Source organism: Lygodium microphyllum, chromosome 2 (assembly GCF_053477565.2).
Source record: "Lygodium microphyllum isolate KBCC chromosome 2, Lygodium_microphyllum_v1.1.10, whole genome shotgun sequence".
Taxonomy (NCBI): Eukaryota; Viridiplantae; Streptophyta; class Polypodiopsida; order Schizaeales; family Lygodiaceae; genus Lygodium; species Lygodium microphyllum.
The window spans coordinates 168766783-168792280 of record NC_141136.1 but is presented as its reverse complement, the minus strand read 5'-3'; the positions used below and the strand labels follow the sequence as shown (position 1 = coordinate 168792280).

Genomic DNA, 25498 nt, shown 5'->3' with positions numbered 1-25498 from the left:
CAATCAACTTCATCTTGTCAAATCAATATTTTCTATTGAATCCATGCTTGAAAAGATGTAGGGAAGATCGAGGAGATCGTATAGTGCTTCCCTATTTTTAGCCCCACTTACACCTATTGACCATTGTGACTCCATCAAAGATAGAGGATTCACTTGCCACATATGTTGTGGATGGGCTACTAAGTAAAATTCCTTGAAAGCTACAAATTTTTAAACATTAAGCATTTGTGTAGCTCCTCAACAAGATCGAAAACCCTAAAAACCTTTGTAAATACCCTTGGCTCTAAGTAAGACCTCACTAGTTGTAGGAGAAAATCCTGAAACGTTATCCTAGAAAGCAACAAAATTTATCACCCTAGAAACCTTGAAAATTCAACTTCATAGAAGGCATAGAAGCTATATGTCTCTAGTCACTCATGAGCTCCCATTCTCATTAGCTCATTTCTATGTTGAGTTTTATGTAAGGAAAAATGTGTGCTCTCTAAAAACTAGTAAAATGTTCAAGTTGAAAGAAACTATAGAATCTTTTATCTCATTGCCTACATACCATAAATATTATTTTTCAAAGGGAAACATTGAAAACAGCATTGAGGCACATTTTTTTGAATTGTGTTAAATATGACCTCCATGCCAAACACCAAGAGACTACTAGAGAGGATAACATTAAAGAGCATGTCTTATGCTTATACTAATAATCATCCATCATAAATATGTTTTTTTGATAAAAATCATTAAGGTCATCATTATTATGAGGATGAACTTTTCTCAAGTTTGTATCTTTGCTCCTCTTCATTGGAATCATTTCATTTATGTCATCAAATGAACTTTCATCCATGGTAGGAGGCTCAAAGGCATGCGCTTGAAGCTCTTTATTATGTATTGTTATGGGAGAGACACCAAAATCAAAACTTGGCTCTCTTTCTTCATCCTTTGACCATAATGGATTGAAAACCTACATTCAAACAACACAATAGCGATCATAAACATCAATGACATAACTTTAATATATATAGGTTTTGGACAATTCACATTTTCCTTCTTTTCTGGGCACAAATGTAATGTCAAAATACTTAACATCTTGTAGAAGTTTTTGTTGAGCTTATTTAGGAAACCTTGTCAATTTATGATTCTCATTATCCTCATGGGAATCCATCATTCTCAAAATTTTATAGTTTTTGTTGTGAAGTACCTTAGTAATGCGGCAGGAGCCTTTTCAAGAAATTTGAAACAACTTAATAACAGTTAGTTTTATCTATAGTGAGGTACAATCCATATAGGTACTAATATTCACCTGAAGTCTAATAATAGTATTTTGGCCAAAACTAAATTTTGTTACATGTTCATTAGATAAGTATGGGGAGATTTAAAAGTTTTGTTCTAGAAATCCAACTACCAAAATGATTTGTAGTTCACTTGAGGTCAAATGTACAAAAATGATCAAAGGTTTGATGCCTCACTAATGCTTGTATATGGCCAATACCAATGGACAAATGCATGTAGGACTTATTCAAGTTGAAAGGAACTTATGTTCTTTTATTACATGGTCATGAGAATGAAAATCTAGAAGACTATGAGCTAATGATGCCACATGTAAAGCAAAATTAAAAAAAGGTAAACTATTTGAAAACTCTCCCTTGTTTAGAAAGCATCCACTAGAAAAGGACTGTTGCTATTCACATGGAACCAAATTCTTTGTATGTCACTCCTATGATGAAGGACCAAGACAACCATGGGGTCTACAAATTGATAACCCTTTTCTAGTGCAGAACATTATTTGATTTTTGAGTATCTTGAAGGTCTTGGTTGTTGAAAGCAATGTAACCATCAACAAAGTGTAATAAGACCTTAAGGAGAAGAATTTGGTTACAAGAGAGAGAATTTAGATAAAAATGGAAAATTTATTAGAAATGTAGAGGATTTTTGGTGAGAAGAGGGAATTAGTTTCTCAACCTAAGTAACCAAAGAAGGGTCATCACAAGTAACAGTCATTGGGTGGAAGTTTCTCAGAGTTTAAATAAGGCATCAAAGCCCCTTGCCCTCTTCTTCACTCATGGTAAAAGGCAATGCAATGTGGAACAAATTTAGTACTAGTAAGGGTGAAGAACGTATTAGTAATCCTAAAGTGGGCCAAAAGAAATTAAATGTTTGAAAGAATGAGAAGGTGACAATTCATAAAATTGCTCAACAACCTATGTTCAAGAAGGACATTTACATAGTGCTTTTTACTAGAGCTGATGAGAAGATTGAAAGTTAGCGTGTTAAAAATTTCAAGGATAGAACTAATAGGAGAGTGAAATTTGGTCTAACGAGGGAGTACATGTCTCACGGAATGGTAAGGGAAAGGAAACCATATATATTAGCATTGCAAGCAATTGAAATAGGCAATGTAGAACTCAAGGATGGTAATCTTATTAGTTATAAGTGCTTTGTTGAGGCATTTTATGCTTTCCTTCTTAGTAAAGCATACTTCATGAGTTTGTAATTGTATGGGCTAGTGACATAGGCAATATTCTTATGGTTAGGACTAGTGAAGCATACTTCATGAGTTTGTAATTGTATGGGCTAGTGACATAGGCAATATTCTTATGGTTAGGACTAGTGAAGAGAAAGTTATTGTAGTCTCAATGTATGCACAAATTGAAAAAAGGGCTTAGAAATGCACATTCTAATGGGGTATTGCAATTAAGTCAAAATTGGGAGTCAAAGTTGGGCTATGCATGTACAATTAGAATATGACATGTAGTTCAAATGACAATGATTATGGGGAAATCTAGGAGGATTTTGCTAAACATCAACTTTGAATGTAGCTAAAGCATATTGACAATTGTTTGGCCTTCACTTAGCACAATGGAAACAGTAGTGAGGAGGTAGGGTGAGTGACAATAAAATTCTACTATAAATTAAGAAGGCTAGTGGGTTGCCCTAAGTGTGCCCTAAGTGTGCCCTAAGTGTGACCTTAGCTAAAGTCATGGAACCTAACAATATTACCCTTACCTTCTAAGTCTAATCTGCGGGGCTCAAATTAAACACATCTTTATAATACACATCATACCTTGATAGAATAAAGAAGGCTTGGAGAGACACTAACAATATGCAGAATGAATAGGAATGGTCAATTTTAGATAGTGTATATATGTTCTTAAGGTAACTTTTGAGAGCTATGGGGGACTACAAGGAAAATCTATAGGAGAAAATGTAAGACATGTATGCAAGTACACATGAGCACTCCCCTTTCAAGTTCTTGGTTTCACTTTCTTCTTCTTCTTCTAAGTTGGATTGTTGTAAGAATTTTCTTATTTTGAGATGATTATTACATCAACTTTAGTGTGATTTGTTATTTCTTGTCCTACAAAGTGTTCTAGGTTTGGTTTTTGCTAGTTCTTAGGTATAAAGAAAGAGAGTTACAAGAAGGGGGATCCAAAGTATACATTATTTGAAATGCAACACCATTTTCTTCATGTTTGGAAATATGGAAGGGCTTTAGAGAAATTTGGTAGGGAGGAGGGAGGGTTGTAGTTCCTAAAAACATCCTCAAGCATCTATTTTCTACTTCCTCTCATGTTGGAGACCCCCTAAGGCAGCACTTAAAAAATTAGACTCTGTGCAAGTCCTCTTGTGGGGTGACAATGGAAAAAAATAATAGGAGGATCCCAAAACGAGGTTATAAATTTTGCTCCCTACCTAAACAAAAAGTATTCCAAATTTGGAAGCTCTTGCTGATAGAATGGCAGCTAAATGATTGTTAAGAGAATAATTGCCCCATTTGAAGACAATACAATACTCTTTAATAGAAAAGTATGACACTTTTATATCAAGGATTGCAAAAGATGGAGAAATCTAAATTTAATAATTGGTGCTCTCTCCACAATTTAGTTCTATGTACACAAGGCTTATAACCTAGTAAAGAATCTATGGAATGCTTGCTTAACATTTCCATTTAAGGGAAAAAAAGACTTTGAGTAAGACTCTTAGCTTCACCCTTCCTTGGATTTTCAAATAATTTGTTTGGTTTAGCTTCTTTGGTGATAATCTCTGTAACCATTTGGTGCAATAGGGCCACAATTTTTTTAGCAAATAGTATAACGATAGGAAAATCTTTAGAACTTCCAAATAGCCATCTAGTTTTAGAAAACATTAAAAACAAGCTTCAATCAAAGCCAAATGAGCTCAACTGGGTACTCGACAGGATCAATAAATGGAAGCCTAATCTTGCAGTGAGGACATCAGTGTTATGGGCTAATTCAATCCTAGGTTACTTATATGGAAGTCTAGACACCCATGGATCCCATTGCCAATCCCCTCTCCTAATATGCCAAAAGTTAGTAAACAAGTTAAAATGAAAAATGGCACCTCCAAGGGAACTCAAACCAATGGGAATATAGATTCAAAGGCATTGGTCCCCCAATTTACTTGCCAAACTATCCACTCTCCTATGGCTAATGCTTCACAAAGCAAGATTGACATAAGAAAGGGCATATCCCATTGCCTATCCCCTCTCCTAATATGCCAAAAGTTAATAAACAAGTTAAAATGAAAAATGGCACCTTCAAGGGAGCTCAAACCAATAGGAATATAGATTCAAAGGCATTGGTCCCCCAATTTACTTCCCAAACTATCCACTCTCCTATGGCTAATGCTTCACAAAGCAAGATGGACATAAGAAAGGGCATATAAAATAGGAATTGGGTATGGAATGTGTCCAAGATGAAAATCATCTCTAAGAAACACTTTCTTACCTCTATAATCCTATAGCTTCAATGATGAATTTCTAATCTTTCTAAATTATGTTATCAAAACCTTTAATAACTACATCATCATATGGAAAGAGCTACTAGTGGACTCTAATGGTGTCCCCATTGAACTTTGGAGCAAGCTAAGGGCTCACATCCTCTTCTAGAGTATTTGGAAAGAGAGAAATTGGGATTTCTTAAAGAGTAGTGTTTTTTTCTCATTATAATCACCAATGTGGGATTTTTTGTGGCAGATACAAAATGTAGAGGAAGATCTGATCAAGCATGCAATGAAACTTAGAAAGAGGAAGCAAGGAAGTCTTAAGAGTGATGTTTAACAACACAAAGAGGACCCTATGGAAGTGGAACAAAAGATTGACAACATAAGCTAGTGTTAAAAATGTTGTTGCTAGATATCAAGCTATTCATGTTACACTCTAATTTTGATAGAGGAAAGACTAGGGAAATTTTTGGGTATTTTTGTTCACATTGAGAAATTGTACATATCTCCCCCTTAAGCATTTTTCTAAATAGAATATGCATACTCTCCTATGTGTGTTAAGATAAATATTAGGGACATGCTCATTTTGAGAAGTGGTCTTTGGTTCACACAAGACCTTTTCTAGTTTACATCATTGTAACTTTCAAACCTTTTTTGTTAATGCAATTTAATACCTTTTGCACAATAAATGATATTTTCTTCATGGAGCATATCAATGAAGAACCAAAAAGAAAAAGAAGAAAATTCTATGTGTCCACATGCTAGCCTTTATAAATTGGTATTGTTAAGAAAAACCAATTTTAACTTTAAAATAAAAAATATATGTGCCAATTGCTTGTCCTAGATAACTTCATTTAGTTTCAAAAATGCACGAATCCCACTCTTAGGTCCTCAAAAAAAATTAGGGATTGCCTTAAGACAATGCTACCAAATGTGTTGCAAGATATAGCAATTCCATTCTCTCTACTCTTGCTCTTTATCTAAGTGTTGGGGTTTACTTTCCAATGTAGAAATATTATAGACTTATGGGGCTTAAAAAAGAACTAAAAGCTTCTAGAGTTGTGCATGTATATGCTCAAGCTTTATTTTTGACTCTCTAAGAACAAATTAAAGAGAAAGAAACAATAGTAATGATTGAAGTTAGTGAGGGAAATTCATTCACCATAGATGGAGATATTATGAGAGGTTTGGGGATCTTGTAGCCTCCATAATTGGATGTAAGTATTGACTCCTTATTAAGGTTGCTCCTTGCTAGATAAATCCTATTGAGGTTGCTCAATCATTGGATGTAAGTATTGGCTCCCTATTGAGGTGGCTCCTTGCTAGATAAATCCTTTAGTAAGAAGAAACTTCACTCTATGCTACATAGGATGAAAAAACAAGCATCACTATGTCTAGATGGCTTCCTAGCTTGACTTAGTCTATTTTGGACTCATGCAAGGATGACATTTGCAAGTCTATTAATCGTGATCAACTGCATTATACCATGCCTTGAAAAAAAAATAAAGGGATCATTATATTAGCTTGTGAATGAAAAAGGATGAACTTAGTCAATAGAGGCCACTAATACTATTCTATATGCCTTATGAGACCATGGCTAAGGCATTTGCCTTTAATATTCAAGTGTATGTTGCCAAAGGTGCTCCAAACGATAGCACTATGAATTGCAAATACATTGTATTGTATTTGATGATGGCAATGGCATATACCTTAACTAATGGAGGAAAATTTGATTATGGGTGACATGGATTTTAATAAAGTCATGATGGGGTTAACTTGTATATTAACAATACTTATATGCATATAATTTGGGGGATATATTTCTGATAAGTGTGAACCCTCTCTCTAATAATGCTTTTTATTAATGGCCTATGTACATAGATATGTGATTTGAGGAAATCCATTTTTTGGAAGGCCTCTTGAATCTCTTTCTATATGAACTTGGGTTGATCCTCTACTTGGTGATATAGAATAGGAATTGCAATAGGGTCTTCTTATAGCATGCCATTAGGTGAGGGTTCCAATTTTTATACCTAATATTTAGTAAATGATAGCCCTAGTATTATGGATTCTTTGAGAACAATCTCATTATTTATAAGTAACTAGCCTCCTTAGCCTTATTTTAAATAGTGAAAATAGAAATCTAGTATTTTTCGAATGGAATGGGAAAGTGAATCGATAATTCAGTATGATTTCAAAGCGATCAACATGGTACTATGTTAAACTTTTGAGATCTCAACTATGTGTTTCCATTTCTCTTAAAAAGAGGTTTTCATAGCCTCATGAGAAAGTTAAAGATAAGGTTTAGAAGGGGTTTGAGGTTCTCTTAAGTCTTACTCGTAAACTTATCATTAAAGGTATTCTTACTCCTTCAGGTGTCTCTATTGTAGTTGATTTTGCATTTAGGAAGAATTACCAAATCAATATAGAGAATCTATTTAGGATAATTCTATAGAATGATTGGCATTTTATTCGTTGGTCTAGAAATAACACAATTAGCTGAGGTTGGTTATGTAGAGGAAGAAAGAGGAATGGATGACAACATGTTGAGAAATGACAAATGATGTATGCTCCAAGAAGAGCTGCCATGAATCCCATATACACAATGAGGAGAGTGGAACAACCCAATTTCTATAAAGCATTGTACTTGACTATCACTTTCATATGGAATGAATACAATGTCATGATGCTTTGTACTTTCAGTTAAGTATCTTGTCTTTGTCAGTCCTACACAAGATTGTGTTTATGAGTCCAATTCACTTGTGTAACAGTTTGTCTCTACTTGTCTATGTCATCATGAGTTTGGTCTTCATCTTCCTCCCGCCATAGCATTTGCCATGCTCTAGATATGCATCGTGTGATATGGTATCAGAGCCTAGTCGGGCATGGCACTACTTCTTCAGCTCTCTTTCACTGTCATGTAGCTTGGCTTGAGCTCAGTCCCCAGCTCAAGTCCTCATCTCCAACTTCTTCTCCTCACTTTACCTACTTGGCAGCCATAGCCAAGCAGCTTGGAGCTTTCATATCTCTCTCCAAAGTCAGGCATATCTTTTGTGACTCAAGGTGCCTCTCTGTTACATTTCAGTAGGACATTGCTCATCGCAGAGATCAGCATTGTCAACTCTTAGAACTTTTTCTCTGTGTGTGTCTCCCATAGCCAGACCCTACTAGCTTTGAGGAGCTAGATCTTGCAATAGAGGGCATAACTCTTCTCGCTTTCTTCTACACGATTGTTCCTCTGCTCAAGGCGCTTTAGCATGGCACAAAAATCGACCTGATTAATGCAGAATAAGCCCGGCATTATGACTGTATCAGAATCATGTGCATTTTCATTCATCAATAGGTCGTACAACAACGCCATCATTTTGTGATGAATTTCCGGCTACAACCCTAGGGCTTTTCAAGGTCACGACCTAAGCTTTCTCCCCATGAAATTTTATGGCAAATGGTTCAGTATATGGGCTGCTATAGTCATTTTATCAGGCCCTTGTCAAACCCTAACAGAAGGAAGTCATAGCCAAGATTACTTAAAGCTTTAATTTTCTTCATTTTCTCACTCCTCTTGGCACACTCAAGCTCCTACCACTCTAAACTGAGTATTCACTCAGTGTTTAAACACTATATTAGGGTATTTGGGAATTTCCATGCACTTTGGGAACCCTCAATACCTTTATTATTTGACCACATGGTCAAATTGTGTTGTCTTACTTAAAGGTGGAGTCTACCCTAAATGCTATATAAGCTTCCTTTCCAAATCCCACTTTCAAATATGGATCAGGATTTAGCCACATGGTCAAATATTTATCACTTATTTGAAATTGGGACTTGGAAAATTTTCAAATTCTCTAATATGGTATTTTTAGCAAATATTTCATCAACCCATCATCAAGTTTTGGAAGATTTGAAGTCAAAGCTCAACGGGACAACATCCTTGCTAGTACAAGTCTCAAGCTCTTCAAATTCTCACTCTTTTCAGTCAAGTAGAGTTCCTACCATTCAAGATCTGCTACAACACTCAATCTTCCAGCAAATATTTAATTGATTTACCATCAAGGAGGGGTTTCAAGTTGAAGGGGTAACATCAATCATCAAACAACAAGAATCATCATCTTCAAAACCATAGTATATTTTGATACTACATAGTGGGATTTGACACTGCCCCATCACTTGTACTTGTTAGCACATTCAAGAAGAAACTCACCTTCTAATTCATGCCTCGAAGATTATTCTCAATTTGTGTGATGATTTAAAAGTCACATTGATAAAATTGTGTGTAAATCTCAATCTTCTTGTGAAAGGATAGACACTGCTCGAGAGTTCTCTTGGTAAGACCTCCTACTAAGATGGCTAAAGTGGAACAAATAGCAAAGTTTAATGGTGAATGCTTTCATGCCTGGAAGGAGAAGACCATGTACCACCTTATGTGGAAAGACTTATGGGACTTGTCTGGAGATGAGGAAGAAGATGCAGATGACAAGAAAGAAGATACTGTAGAAGACAAGCCTAAAACAAAGGCATGGAAGAAAATGAACAACAAAGCTCTGGGTATTATTGCCTGGGGTCTATTAGATGATGTATTACATCACATCTCCAGCATTATCAGGGATGCAAAGAAGGCATGGGAAGAACTTGACAAAATATTTGGTACACAAGTTGTTAACCCCAACACGAAGAAAGCAAAAGGAAGTGGAAAAAACGCAGGGCAAAGGCGGAAAAAAGGTAGCCCGACTGAAGAAAGAAGAGGAGAAAAGGCCAAAAGCACAAGGGCAACCTTAAAAGGCCAAGGCAAATACAAAAGGGGAAAGGCACATTTTAAAATAAAAAGGCGCACCCTGAAATCTTGTAAAAGAGCACCGGGCTCTCACCCGTGCAATTTGTAAATGTAGAGAGGCAGTGGAAAGGAAGCAAGGAAGATAGAAGGACAATGGGAAAAAGGGCCTAGGCTATGGCCGGCCATGTAAAAAGTGGAAAAGGGGATGACCGCCCAAAAGGGATTTAGGGTTTTGTATATGAAGTTGAAAAGTGAATGAGAAGCTCATTCTTGTGTGTGGCCAAAAGTAGCTCTCCTCTTCTTCTTCTTCTTCTTCTTGTTCTTGCTTGCTTGAGCTTGTGCTTGAGAGAGGGAGTGTGAGAGTGTGAGGGAGTGAGTGTGTGAGGGTGAGGGACCGAGGAGGAGAAGCTCTCCATCTTCTCCTCTCTTCTTCTCTTCTCTTCTCTTGTCTTGTCTTGCTTGCGGCAATGGAGCCTGGAGCGTGGAGCTTGAGGATGGAGCTTGCTTGAAGCTTGCACTTGAATCGTGGAGCTACTGGAGTGTGCAGGAGAGGAGGTAACTCGAACGGCACGGAGGTAAGCTCGCTACACCCGTAGATATGGATGGCGCGTTGGCTATGTGAGAGATAGCCATTAGTGCTCAGCTTGGAACGCTTGAATCAATAAGCGATCCGTGGGTCTTGGCAGTTGAGTGAAAGCTCCCACACAAGCAAAGAACTCAAAGGTAAAATTACTTATAAAGTTTTATAAGTTGGATGTAAAAGACAGTTTATCTATGACTGTACACGTCAATAAGTTCAAGGGCCTTAAAACTCAGCTAGCAACTCTTAAAAATAACATTGATGAGGATGAGGCAATAACAGTGCTACTTGCCAATGTTAATCATGAACCATATGAGAACCTTGTTTCAACACTAAGTAATGTTCCCAGTCTCTCACTCAAAGATATTGAGCACTCACTGCTTAATGGAGAAAGCAAATTTAAAAGCAAAGATGTAAAAGAGACCAGCTCAAGGAAAAATCTCTTATACACCAAAGAAGCTACTAGACCCAAGGGAAGAGGTCGAGGATTCAACACCGACAACAAAAGTCGGATGACATGTCATTATTGTGGTAAAATTGGCCATATTGCCAGTGAATGTTTTCACAAGAAAAGAGAACAACAAATGCAGAATGACCACCATTAAGGTCAATTCATGAATGAAGAAGAAGAAGAAGATGCTTCCATTACTATTAACAACTCGGACAGATTTTTCTAAGGAAAATTGTTCCCATAGTGGATTTGCTTTGTAAAAACCTTTGCCAAATATGTAAAGCCTCAAGCTTTAACTTGACTAGGCTACCTATGAGCTAGTCCCCCGGGCCATGTTATCTGTAGGGGGGGGGGGGGGGGGAGGGGGGGAAAGGCAAAAGCCAGCAACAAGTGTAGGGACTAATCATTTGAGGGGGATTGTTGAGAAATGACAAATGATGTATGCTCCAAGAAGAGCTGTCCTGAATCCCATATGCACAGTGAGGAGAGTGGAACAAACCAATTTCTATAAAGCATTGTACTTGACTATCACTTTCATTATGGAATGAATACAATGTCATGATGTTTTGTACTTTCAGTTAAGTATCTTGTCTTTGTCAGTCCTACACAAGATTGTTTTTATGAGTCCAAGCTGCCATCTTAGAACCTAATTCACTTATGTAACATTTTGTCTCTACTTGTCTATGTCATCATGAGTTTGGTCTTCATCTTCCACCCGCCATAGCATCTTCCATGCTCTAGATTTGTCTCGTGTGACACAACAAACATGATTTACAAGAAACATCAAAGCAGTGCCTCTGAAAAGGGTAAACAACTTTGATCATGCAAGAAAATACATTATTTTGAAAGTAAAAAGACGAATATTCTGTCAACTTTGGCGCCATCAGAGGATAATATTTCATTTGACTAGGACGAAAGCTTGGAAAGGGCTAGTACTTAGTCTCTAGAAGCTACCGCATCCAATATGTTGAACAATTTTTTTGAGGAGACTTCTCATGAATGAAATTTTTAGAAAGGATATGATTATTGAGGAACGAAAAGTTTCTTCTTATTGTGTATTATGTTGGAGGTTGATCATTTGTTCTAGAGGAAGTCAGGTTACTTTGGAAAATAGTAAAGAAGTGGGTTAATGCTATTTGTACTAGCAAAGTCAAATGAAGATAGCTTTGTTAGGAGATAGTAGGGGGAGTTTCGATAAAGCAACTTTGAATCTTTCATGACCTAAAGTATATTGAAGAAACTGGTTATGTAGTACCATCAAAACAATCACATCGACAACATTAGAAAAAGTTAAGATTGACTTTACAATTAAATCCAATGAGTTGCATGTTAGTTTTTAAAAACATCGCTTAATAAAAACATGACATGCAATTAGAACAAGTGTATATAAACTTAATATAAGAAGTCACACATTCATGTCTCCTAAATTTCACATGCTATAAAAGTCTTTTCTCAATAAAGTTCAACTAATTGCATGGAAAAAAATCCATACAACATTTACTTATGTTCTCCCATGTATAAGCTTTAACTAAATTGCATGTAGACTACTTCAATAAAATAGAGATGGCTTACCCTTGTCTTTTTTATTTCATCTTCTTCAATAAACTCCTCTTCATCAAGTCTGTATCTTAACCTTTTTCTGTAGCGTATGATCAAAAGGGTGATGTATATGATGAAAACCAAGGTGCATGTTAGGCTTGATGCAACCTTTGCCCTGATATCTGTTTAAAAAGAATTGAAATGATTTCATTTCAAGCATAATAAAGAATTTAGTTTGTATCAAATCTTTTTAGAACATTCCATACCTGGACGCACAAATTCAAAATCAAGAGAGATTTGAATTGTGGCTTGTAATGCAGTGGAAGTATTCTTTGTGCAATCTCCATAGCAACCAAAGTTGCCCAAGTCACTTACAAGCATTGTGAGCACTATGGTTTTGAGACCCTATGAAACATGGGGAGAAACTAAGGTTAGATAGCCTACATAAGCTTGAAAATCATGCAATAGATGTGTGCACATAAGTGACACAAGATGTAAAAAAAATTCTTGCAATATCAAGTGAGGATTCCCTTTGCAAAACTTGTCCCCAAGTGGTTTTCATTAAAAGGTTGCTTGAATGCCCACATCAGGTTTGAGGAAACCCAAAATCCCTTGTCTAACACACCTCTAGAAAGATCTTAACGTGAGGTTCCAAAAATATTCTTTGGATAATTTTAGTTGATAGCTCAAGATATACTAAAGTTTTATTGAACATTCTCAACATATTCAACACATGTTTTTGAAATATCTTGAGCTTATCAACGTCAAAGTTGTCTAAAAATATATTTTGCATCCTAATTTTCTAATTTTCAAGATCTTTCTAAGATGCACCATAACCAACTTCAAAGTTGTCACAAAAAAGAGATATTAGATCTTGCCACGTGTATGCCATGTAAGGGAGTTTTGACAAAATCTTGATAGGGTTAATGATGGTCCCATTTCCCATGGGCAAGAAAAGGCCAACAAAACAAAGTTTGGCAATTGAGGAAAAATATGTACTTGAGAATGCACATGTGCACATATGAATATTGTAACATTTGAGTTCATTCTGAGATGCACACTTGAAAATTCTACGTGCTTACGTTAGTTAACTGTGGCATGCAAAATTTGAAGCATCATCATTATCTCCATCATGCAATCTTCCACAAACCAACTTTCATACTTTTACATGCTTATGTTAACTGTGGCATGCAAATTTTAAAGCATCATCATTATCTCCATCACAAACCAACTTTTACACTTTCGACAACGTTGTTATAGATTTGATTTGGTTATCAGTACATATATTACTTCTAAAACTGAGAATGATGGAAGAAACAGAGTACTTTTGTATTTCCTCGTAAAAGCTGGAGTGATTTTAGAGCATTGTTGCAAGCTTCTACAGTGTCTTCAAATTGAATCTTTGCACCATAAGCAAGCACCTTTCCTGGTGAAATATCGGTATCGCTAGGTGTAGCCCAAACATTAGATCCTTCTTGTTGCGAGATGATAGTAGCTAAGGCGCTAGAATTTAAAGTGATTTGTAAGCTCCTCAAATTAACTTCTAATAGGATTTGCATTCTATACTTCTTGTTGTTTCCTGTAGAGTAAGAGAAGGATTAGATCTTGCACAAGAAGTTCACAAACCTCAGAGAATTGGTATTGATACAATTCTTTATCATTCAGCTAACAACGCGCACACATTTTGGATCTTTATAGGCTACTTGCAATGTATTGCCCACATGAAATGATCGGAGCGGTTAATCCAAGAGAATGGTAAGGAAATATAAACACTCATCTTAAACTTTGTTCCTTCATCATTATCGGATGCGCTGTGGACATGTGAAAAAAGAAACCTTTATCATCTAGCTTTATGCGTCTATTACTCAAATTTTGAAATAAGCTACAAGGAGTACCTTGGATGTCATGCTGATCAGGATCCCCTACACTTAATCCAGCAATGGGGATTTCTTTATGTGCCTTCAAGTAGCTTGCATTAAAAAACTGTGATGAAGCATTGATTACCGGAGGATTGTTTTTCGCTTGTACTGATACTAAAATAGTACTTACAGCACCCTCAAATTTCATATTCCAAACATGAAGCGTGATGATGTCATTGCCGTTAAAATAAGGTTTTCTGCAGTATTATGATGAATCCACGTTCAACACAAAGGGATTTACCACACTCCCTGTCTTGTTGTAACAAGAATTTTATTAGAATACTATTTAACTATCCAGGTGATATGGATATTTTCCAATGTTTCATTTGTTCCATCTTCTTATTCTACTAAACCCCCCCCATAACTAATATTCTACTTATGGATCTATACCAATTGGATCAATACTTGTGAGGGCTCTATCTATTGGTTGAGTATGTGTGTGTGGGGCCCGAGGGGGGGGGAGGCATGTACACATATATGGGTTTGTTGGTACATACACATATTAACATGGTCATATACAATGAAAGTTATTCATAAGTTTAGAAATTACCCTCTGTAGCGAAATGCTTGGACAGCTGTGCTAATAAGAGTATAAGGTCCAGTAAACTTCAATGATGCCTTTGTAGTATTGTCCTTATTATTTGTGTCATACGACATTATTTGTACGCCTTGCCAAAGGTATGCCAATTCTTCCACAAATACAACAAGTCCACTTTGTGCTTGAACTTCCACTGTGAGAGTATCTGCAATGTTTGGGCTTGCAATTTGCACACCTTGTATGCTTCTACAATTACAATTATCCAGAAAGCTTGTCAGTCCATGCTAGGGTAATCTTGCTTGTGAGGACATTACAATTAAAAACATTTAATATCTACTCTAAGCTTGAAAGGCATCTTCATTTATCTTCATGTAGCTTGCAACATATGGTGTATGAAGATGCCTAAGGAGTTAAATGCATTAGGGGGAAGCATGGTTATGTTGATTCTTATAAATTTTGTTTTGGTTTCAATCACTAGAGTTTGCACAATTGTGGTTATGGTTAAGCCATCATTATAGAGGCTATTATCAACATATAAATGATAAGGTTGACTTTCGTATTGAGCCCCACACGGCTCCTATTATGGACATTGAGCTATAGGAGGATAAGCTTGAGATCGTGGATGTCTACTAGTACCATTTTTCTTCCATAGACACACCTTTAGAGCCTACTTTTCTACATTTTATTCCACCCTCTAGTTGCAACTAGTTAGGCCTTGATAAAATTCACCTCATTCAAAGGTTCCTACTTTTCATCATTTGATTCCACCCTCTAGTTGCAGCCAACTAGGCCTTGATGACCTAGACTAGTCATGATGTGTTCTCCAATGAGCACATTTTACGTGAGGATTTGTTTGGGCCCTCTACTTTCCTATCTTTGCAAGATGAGGTTCCCTTACTTTGCAAGATGAGCCTCTCTTCTTGATTATGTACGACCATTTATCCCACGCTCTCTCCCCTCCTCCCTTCCCCTCTCCAACATTGTCCTCCTATTCCCTCTTGCATGTTCATTCCCTAGCATCCTATTCATCCCTTTCAGTACACTTCCCCATGCCGCCCTCCCCCCATTTTCTCCCATTGATGCATCCTTTCGAGCAAGGTTTCTTATTTCACCATCTTCACTTCTATTGATCATTCATCCTATAGATCTTTTCTTCTATTCTTTGAGTCAAATTGTCATGATTCCAACTTTGTTCTCTTGAAGTCATTTGTACTCCTCAAACAATGTTGTAGAGATACAATTCTTGGTTGAGGTCCTTTCCTCATAGGTTAGAGGATGTCCTTATTTCTTGAGATGCTATCATTATGGAGAATTTCAATCACCTTCAAGAGCATCCTTATCCACTTGATGTTTGTTTGGAGGATTCATTTCTTACATGTTCCGTGCCCTCGAAGGGGGTACTTATGGACGATGACATTGTATCATAAGACCTACCATCAAAGCACCCTATAGTCTGATAGTAGGGAGACATCTAGAATCTAGAGGGTCCAGTAGAGACGTTTAAGTTTGTACAAGAGCACTTCTTGTCTGAGGGCAGTGATTCCATCTTCATTCAAGTCCCGAAAGGGGCAACCTTCTCTCAAGTCCTTGTGAAGGCCAATATAGTCCCCCATGGGGCCCTTAAATATCCAAACATTAGCTTTATGATCTTCTTACAAGTTCCAAAATTTTGCACAATCAATTCCATTTTGATTCCTTAAGATTTCTATCTCACATGATAGGGGTTTTCATTAGACTCTTCTTCAACTCGTGAGTCCAAGATACAAGCTCTTAGGGACCATCTTGGTATGCATGCATTCACAAGATCACCTTATGGACATCTACATGGATAGATAAAGTACCATTTTCCTAGCTTTGCCTTAGAAATCGCAATAGTTCTTTTCATCAAGACTTACCCATCAACAACCTTGGAGATTTCTTTCTTTGGTCATGATGGGGTTGCACCTTTTCCCTCATTCATTGAACATATTTCGTGTGTGCAATTAGTGCATTTGGGTTCTTCTCCAATATATATTTGAGAGTGGATGTTGAGATTTAGTGTCTAGCTCTATATTTATGAGCTTGTTGCACTGCCATTGCCCATTCTAGACACTATTTAGGTCATTTATGCGGTGCCAATTTACACATACATGTAGACTAGATTTGTTGTACTTTTAGCCATCATTGATACATGTTTGGTAATTTCATAATCTTAGGCTACAATGTAATAACATATTGATAGGGTAAGAGGATGAACTTGGACTATATGCATAATTGTGAGGCTTATTTTTAAGCTTTACGATTATACACACATTGTTTTACCATGCTATTCGCACTCTTGCAGTTCTAGCTTGGGACATTGGTATATTTGCATTCCTCTCTCTATTGTTGTTCATCTTTCTTTCCACCTCTATTTTCCATAAGTGCCACATATAGTTAGAGAGTTAATGCTATTTTGTTTTAACTTTGCACCTAATAATTAGAGGGGTCCACTTGTTTTAGTTATGATATTTGAATGCATCTGTTGAGACATTACATTTGTGTAACCTAAATATTTAGAACTTTCTGGCTGTGGTTTCTCGAAAACTTGACAACTCCATTTTCCATATACGTACATTCCTTTTTGCAATGGTTGTACATAACTAATTCTTACACGGGTTTGACTAACTTCAACAAAGAGAAGGGATTATTTCAACTACAATTAAGTTTACTCTAATGAAATGGACATCATGTCTTATGCACATGCTAACAACAAATCAATGGACTAGAAGGCCCTAGCTACCATTATTCACAGGATTTTTGAATGACAACGAAGAGAAGTGAAAAGTGAATCGGCTATCAAGTGTAGCGTGTCAAATAGAGTGCGCTTATGTAGAGTAAAAGTGGTCTAAGACTAGAGAGACTTAGCATGGACAAAGACACGAGAGGACTCGAAATGAGCCCCTCCCTAGAAGAACCATAGGAACTCTTCATATAGAGATATTCACATTTTTGACATTACTTTCAATGTAAGAGAGTGACTCTTTTTATACTGGTACAGAATCTCTTAATATAGTGACATATGAAAGTGACCCTTCATAAAGTGACATAAAGACTCTCCATATAGTGACTCTATATGCAGTGATAGAGAGACTCTTGATATGTAGTTTTAGCAAGACTTTCAAGGTATTAAAGTGATAGTCTAACCTTGGAGGTTAATAGGTCTTCTCTTATAAAACCCTATTCAATTGGACTTGAAAAGTGAAGACACATAAACTAAAAAGTACTGTTTTTTTTGTTCCTTTTTATAAGCATTCCATGGTTGGTTTATGCACATCTTGAGATGTTAGATTTTGAATCAAAAGTCTTCATGCTGATTTTGTTAATCACATTTTTAACCTCAAGAAAAAGCCTATCTTTGCAAATACTTTGTTTGAGTGAAAGTAGATGAAATGGCTAGTAAGCAAATTTGCAAGTATTACTGAAGTCATGGAAGTTACTCCTAATTAACTTGCGCTTATTGTTGAAGTCATGAAAAGTTGCTTGTGATGAACCTGCCTAAAGAGTGTTATAATCTTTTCACTATTCTTGGTTATATTTTGTCTTCAATCTTAGTTGGAAATTGAAACACTTCTCTTGGAGGATGAAATTTTATAACCAAACCAAAAGGAGAAATTGAAACAATTCTCTTAGAGGATGAAATTTATAACCAAATAAAAAGGAGAAAAACACACACTAAATAAAACCCCCCCATAGTGCATAAACTTCCATATGTGGATGTTCTATGTTTCTACCATTCACTTATAAAAACTTTGCATTGTGCTCATTGGTTGATTTGCATAGAGGTGTTCACTTGACCCAAAAGGGAAATAAGTCCCAAACATTGATGAAAACACTCCTATAAATAAGTGACAACTAAGCTAGCTATACACCTAAGTAGTCACTTCATGAAAATCAAAGCTATCATTTTTGTTCGTATAAAGTAGACATTTCTTACCCTTTTGTCGGGATTGATTGATCTTCCATTCCCACAATAACAATAGGCAATGAGACAAACCGTGGAGCAAGTGTGTACACAAAAATTGTCACATAGCCTTTTGCTAAACGGTTTTTGAAATCCCGAATAATGTAGACAAGCATGTCATTGCCTGTAAAGTTTGCATTTGGAGTATACCTCAATGAGCTTCCAATCATCTCAGTTGAACCATTTCTTGGAGCCTGCTTCCATTAACATGGAAGAAATTATTGCTAGTAATGTGTTAGAAGCTCTTTAGTCATTTGAAAAATTCATTAACTTGTAAATGGAAACATGGACAAAACACATATGCATGCATAGACACCTACATAATACACGTACACATTCTCAACATGCTTGCATATGTGCACACGTGTAGGTACGTAAGCCCGCACGCACGCACGCACACACACATTTGCACTTTCCGAAATGACTTACCTTGTAACAATAAGGCCTTGAGCACACTTGTCTTATGGCTAGCAAATCATGCACTTCATCATTTTTCAAGCATTAGAGCTAGTTTGGGTTGAGCTATCAAAGTAAGTTTTCCAATAAATAAGAACCAAATCATTATTTCAATAATGACATACTGTCATGGCACATATGAAAGCTAGAGTGATTGAATGGTTAGAGGACTACAAAAAAAAGTATCATCGAACATTTGGCTTTATATGATTAAGTGCTTGCAAGGTGACAAGTGAAACTATAGGGAGATTTGAAGAGGATGAGAGAGAGAAAAGAGTTTGGAGATGAATAGGTCTCTAGGATAGAGAAGGGAGAATCAAGTGGTTATACAGGCCATTGGTGTGGCTTCTTTCCCTTGGTGATGCACACTTTGGTTAGATGAAAATTTTTGACAACATTTCTATCAAGGGGTTTGGAGACTCTATGGCCTTGACAACCACACTATACTTGTAACAAATGGAGTAGAAGATGACCAAGAGAGGGGGATTATCAACAATATGGTACAACATGGCACATTAGAAAGGCTAGATAAACAATAGAGGATTACATAGGAACAATGCATATGATGGTTCTCCCTTGAGCTTTAGCTAAGTTGGCTAACATAGAGCGTGTCCTTGAACCTTGCCAAAGGCGGGGAGGAGGGATACACAATATAGTTGACTCATCCAGTAACGTCAAGTTGGCAACAAGAAATTGCAGCACTAAAGCATAACCACGTGATACATGAAATGGTCACAAACGTTGATAATGAGCATACTAGCCTTTGAGTTTGCAAACTTGACAGAGCCATATGAACAAATTCGATTTAATTCTGCTTAGAAAATCCGAGCTACTGCATGTAAAGGAAATTCTCAAAACAAGCACATTTTACAAGGCCCTTTTTTAAAATGCATTGTCATTGTCATTGTCATCATGTATGAGTGAGTCAGATAAACCTGACAAATCCCTGTCAAGACTGGTAAGCCATAAGCCACACGATCATTCGAAAGCGGATTGAACGATACAAACTTGTTCTCCCATGACCATACATCGTCGTGTGTCGCGGTGGGGAGGTTGTCAACTATTAGCAAAGCAAGCAAAATCCAATTCAGAAACAGCCTTCGGAGCTTTCGACATCACAGTTTTTTAAATTACTTTCAATGTGTTGCTATATTTGATCGGATATGATTTTTACATAGCATCATTTCTTGAAGCGGTGTGTGGTTTTCCGAACAGCGTGCATTTTGTGGTTTGAGATCGTAAATTTGGTTGCTTGTGCAAAAGTAATACATCTACGCTTTTCAAGGGGTAGTTGGAACACCATCCTCTGTTTTCTGTATTGTTGGCACTGACAACATGCAACATACTGAATTGAAATAGGACTCCGACTCTCTTCGTACAGTGCACTCTGTAGATGAGATAGCTTCAAAGACAGGCCTCCACCTTAGCCATCTAACTCTGTGCGTCATCTCAGAGCCAAACTATACTTACCTAAATCATCCCTCTATTGGATCACATCAGAAAGTAATTCTAATGGGAAAACAAGGGTAAAGCAAAGAAAACTGGATGAGTGGAGGTGAAACAAAGACCCAACAAATAGCTACCAAATCACCCACTTACTTGGCTCTAGCCCCTTCTTCACATTCATTAATTGGCTTGAGCCCTGCACATAAATGGCCTAAGCCCTTTGTCACACTTGTCACTTATGTGTGATTTTAACTGTACCCCCTAAACCTTGTAAGTGTGTATTCTATAATACAGACGGTTGTAGCTCCTGAGCCTTAAGGTGTTTTGCCTAAGCCTATTGTAACTCTATAATATACAGATGCTCGTCTCTATGTTGAGCTAAAAATGCATTACATGTTGATTAGCCACTTAAAACAGCCCCAAAACAAGCTTAATTAATAAAATTACAGACTATTCCTACTACTCTTATCCCTCCTCCTTCTTTTACCTACTGCCTTTGCGGCATCTGAAGAGCAAGATGAAGCTAGAGTGCCATATGTCGATCATGGTAAAAGTCCTCTTGAAGATTCATTTTTGTATGTTGATACACGAAGGGGTGACAATAAGAAAAAGATTGGTAACTTTCTTCTTTCTTTTCCTTCTCTGAATTTTGCTTCTCAAAGTTAGAATGAACAGGGTGTTTCATCTTCTATGCATTCTACTACATCATCATCATTTCAATTTCCATCTGTAAATCAAAATCAATTTGATGCATCTTCATCATTATTCACACCAGAGTTTCAAAACTCAGCCATCCCACCCACTTTTTCTTCAAACATAGGCATGGCCTTTAGGACCTCTACACCTTCAGTTCCAGGTGGTGCTCATGTAGCTTGGGGGAGGCTCGGCCTCCACCTTACACGCCTTTGGACTACTCACAGCATCAGGTCTCTACCCGTGCTTACCCATGTGTTGACCAGTTGATACCACAGTTTGCCTCCATGGCGATTCCTATTGGGGCCATTTGATTATGCTATTGTACCTCAACCGATAGTTGTGCAAAGTTTGAGAGTCCTTGTGCTTGCTCCATAGGTACCTGTGAGTCCTCCTCTGACCTTTTTTGCCTACCCACCCTATCCACCTCCCTACCCTTAACTATTCTCCTTACACTCTGACACCTCATAGTTCTTCGTCCTTATCAGCCAAGCATGCATTCACTGATAAGGCTCATTTTAATGGGTCTAACTATACTAGGTCAAATCTAATGAGGCATGTCCTTGACTTTCAAAACTTGTGGGACTCCCACGTGTTGAAACCCCAACCAGTTTTCACCAGAGGTTGTCCACTCATGGAAGGCCAGAAATACCTCTGCTATTGTTGAGTTGATGCAAGGTATATCACCTGAATTCCACTCATAGCTACAACACTTTGATCTAGCTTCAAAGTGGTGGAAACACTTCGTCGCCATGTGGCTTGGATAGGACCTTAGATAGGACACGTCGTATCAATCTAACCAGAATTGTCAAAACTTTAATGATTTTGACCGGGATGACCTTAAGGTCAAGTTGGCTAAGTGTCGATGACTTCTCATTGAATTTTCCACTTACAGAGGCTCTCAAGTCCCCTCATGACTAGGACACATTATTTCTAAACAAGCTCCATAGAAAATATATCCATTTTGTGCAGCAGGTGATCTCATAGCCCACTATGCCTACGTTCTATGAATTTGAGTGTCAGCTACTGCATTACACTTGGTTGTTTGATCAGTTTCATTATGCTTCATCCATAGAGGGACTCTTGTTGTCTCTTCTCAAAAGGGGTAGTGAGGATAGGGCAAGAAAACTCAAAATCAAAACCAAAGATAAAACCAAACTCAAAATCAAAATCAAGACCAAAATCAAGCTAGTGAGTCACAAGGGAACTAGTCATCCTTAAAACTTGAGTGGCAGAATGTACTAAAGAAAAACAGGTATTGCTAATATTGTTAAAGGCTAACCGTTTTGACGACAAGTGTCCATCAAAGGCAAGAGGCACGCGACCAAAACAAAAGACTCAAACTTTAGCCCCTTAGTTGGATAAACCCTAGCAAGGAAGGCAAGGTGGTAGCAACCAAAATCATAGACAGTGGCGAGACCAAGAGCCACTGGTTAGTCATCATAGCCAGTATCATTCTCAACTCCAGAAGGCATGCTTGACCGGTTTGCTGGACATGAGGCTTATCTTGTCTCCGTGGAGACATAAAAGGTTTCGAGCTTAGTCCACTTTTACCGGTTACCTTGTGACGAGATGACCGCAGAGGCCCACTCTACCCCAACTGAGAATATCATTTCTTGTTTGAATCATGGATAGTAGAGCCACCCATCATATGAGTCCCATCCAATACATTTTTATCTTCTGAACCCTTGCAAAGCCAGGAATGTTTGGTGTCGGAGCAACTCCTTGGTTATGATCCATGATCTAGGTTGTGTCAAGTTTGATACTAATAAGAATTGGCATCTCGCTTTGTTGGACGATGTCTACTATGTCCCCCCTAGCTTGGAGTGAACTTATTATCTGCTCAGTAGCTTTGTTAATTGGGGCAAGGAGGTTTCTTTACAGTGACCACAGTCGAGAAGTCATAGACTCTTAGATTGGTTTTACACTGGGTACCACCAAGTACCTGTCAAACATAACTTATTACAACTTTTGCCTTTGGCACCAACTAATATTTCAGGGTCCTAGGTTCCACACAAGCAAAATAATTAACTTGCACCTTACATGTGCAAGTCATATTAGCACATTTGATTAACCTTTAATCAAATGTCCTCATGACAAACCATCCCCTTAAATCCTTGTAATCATTCTCGATTACGATGCAATATATCAAAGCATCCATTGCTACTACTGGGAATACATGCTGGCATCATAGTTAAACAACATATGAACCTATTGCTTAACCATGCTCACGCCCTCTGCATGTGAAATTCCAATCACTTAAACTAGTTATAATCCACACGCATGGCTAGAATCGGAGCAAGCTCTGCCCATCACGTCGTGCTGTTGCCCCCCACCTCTCCTTTGCGCTCACTCCTGTTTTCAGTGGCCGTTGCCATCGCGCCCCCTCCCCCGGCCGTCGTCCTAGGCCGCGCTGCCCCCTCGCCCTGACTACTCCATTGGGCCAGCCCCCCTGCGTCTCCCTCATGCCCGCCCCCGTCTTCACCTGCCCGACGCCATCACACCCCCTCCCCCGCTCGTCGTCTTGTGGCGCATTGTCCCCCGTCATCTCCCTCCCCTGTGGCGCGTCTGCCTGCTAGCTCCCCTCCCTTCGTGGGGCGCTGCCTCCCGCCTAGCCTCTTACGTTGCCACCCCCCGCGTTGCCCCCCACCATACCCACCCCCACCCTGTTGTTCCCTCCCCCTGCCAGGCCCCCTGTTCCCTCCCCCTGCTAGGACCCCCCAACCACCAACCCAACCCCCCCGCGGCCCTCTAGTTGCTCCCTCCATCTGTAGCAATTTTCCTCCCCTCAGGTAGCACTGCAATGTGATTGATAGTTTTTAGAAGGGACATGCAATGGAAACCTTGGTCAGACGTCGGCGTATTCAGTGAGTGCCCCCTAGTTAAACACCTTGTGCGTCGTCCTCTCTGAGGAGTAGCTCTTAGTCGTCCGGGCTATAGAGTTGGAGCTAAAGGAAACAATGATCTATGGTCAAGCAATAGGACATTTCCCATCCAGGGCCCAGCTTCGGAACTAGCTTTACTCCATGCTGCGCATTGGCACAATGCAGATCGTGGAGGCGTTTCTAATGGGCCAAGGGATCTTCATGGTACATGGCTCACCTCGGTAGACACAACCCGTGAGTTACTTGCCAGTTCATCCTATGCGTCCATGAAGGGAGTCATATACATGGTCCCTTGGTACAGTGGCTTCACAGTGGAGGCATTTGTACTCCACAATAGGTTTCTTTGGCACCCGGTCACCCTTCTCTTTCCTAGCCTGGCAAGAGAGTATTGTCAGTTGGTGGAAGACTTTGGACGGCTCTTCGCCACTACCCTTCTATCTCTTTCACGGACGCAGTGACAGCCGCAGGAGTCCTAAAGGTACTGGTGGTAGTGAAAGATGTCAAGAATATCCCACAGTTCCTAGAGATTGAGGCAGGCGGGCACTCCTTCAGGCAGCAGGTCATTGTGATTGGGTAGCCAGGTCAGTGCCTACGCTGCCATGAATTTGGGCACCAGGTAGCAGAGTGCATGCGCTTCGGTGCTAGGGCGGCTTTGCCGACAGGCCCACAGGTGGACGCAGACGGTTTCACACGAGCACAGAGATGACAGAGAGGGAGATGGCAAGGGGGGCCACAGGGAGCTCCTTAGACACAGCCACCCACGGTAGGTAGTTGGAGAGCGAACGTCCCTCCCAGTAGAGCACCACGCGGTCTCCCCCTCCTCACCCTGCCTGATAGGTCCACAGGTCTACACATCCATCCTCCACAGAGGCGTCACAGGCCGCCTCACCCGAGGGCCCACAGCCCACAGCCCCCACCCCCTCCCCCCACCCCCACCCCCCCCGGGTGCCTCTGACCACCCTAGTGTCTCTCGTTCCTCCCCCCTCCCCTACCATTTACCCCCCCCCCCCCCCCCCACCCCCCCCTTCGATCCCCACCCAGTACCTCCCCCACCCATCCTTGCCCCTCCCACAGGAGGTGAGGAGCCCCACACGCTGACCGTCTCTACCCATAGGCTGTCTAGCCCCCCCTCCCTCCCTTACACAGCCACCAGTTCATCCGTCCATGCCGCCTGCCACACCTACCCGAGACAAGCGTAGCTGCTACCATAGGAGTTTTTTCGTAGTGGGCCGTGGTCTTATTTGAGAGTTGCGGAGGGTGGAGTGTTCCCACTACCCCTGGAGTGGGAATCTTCGTGGTACGCAAGTCTAGGACTGGGAAGTTCCATCTACTAGCACCATCGGATGGACCAAACTATGCCTTCTTCTGTCAAACCTCTCATACAAGAGGCTGGACGACGACTTAGGTAGAGGAGGAGGTGAAAAGCCAGGTGGCAGACCACATTTCCCAGTGGTTGGGAGAAGGTGGACTGACACTTTTCTCCCAGCAGTGGCCGGGTTGCATGATG

At 39.1% G+C, this 25498-nt stretch overlaps 1 protein-coding gene across 3 annotated transcripts in view; it reads right to left on the bottom strand.

The window, feature by feature from the left end:
- Positions 1-543: 543 nt before the first annotated feature.
- LOC148040593 (uncharacterized) overlaps positions 544-25498 on the bottom strand; it is a 180756-nt gene continuing 155801 nt past the window's right edge. For all 3 annotated transcript variants that reach the window (XM_087701152.1, XM_087701160.1, XM_087701168.1), the window contains 8 exons: positions 19903-20027; positions 18485-18705; positions 14542-14775; positions 13968-14188; positions 13398-13651; positions 12339-12477; positions 12106-12254; positions 544-952 (listed from right to left, as the gene is read on the bottom strand). In XM_087701152.1, the coding sequence (XP_087557278.1) occupies positions 689-952; positions 12106-12254; positions 12339-12477; positions 13398-13651; positions 13968-14188; positions 14542-14775; positions 18485-18705; positions 19903-20027 (1607 nt within the window). In that variant the 3' untranslated portion in view covers positions 544-688. The remainder of the gene's footprint in view (positions 953-12105; positions 12255-12338; positions 12478-13397; positions 13652-13967; positions 14189-14541; positions 14776-18484; positions 18706-19902; positions 20028-25498) is intronic.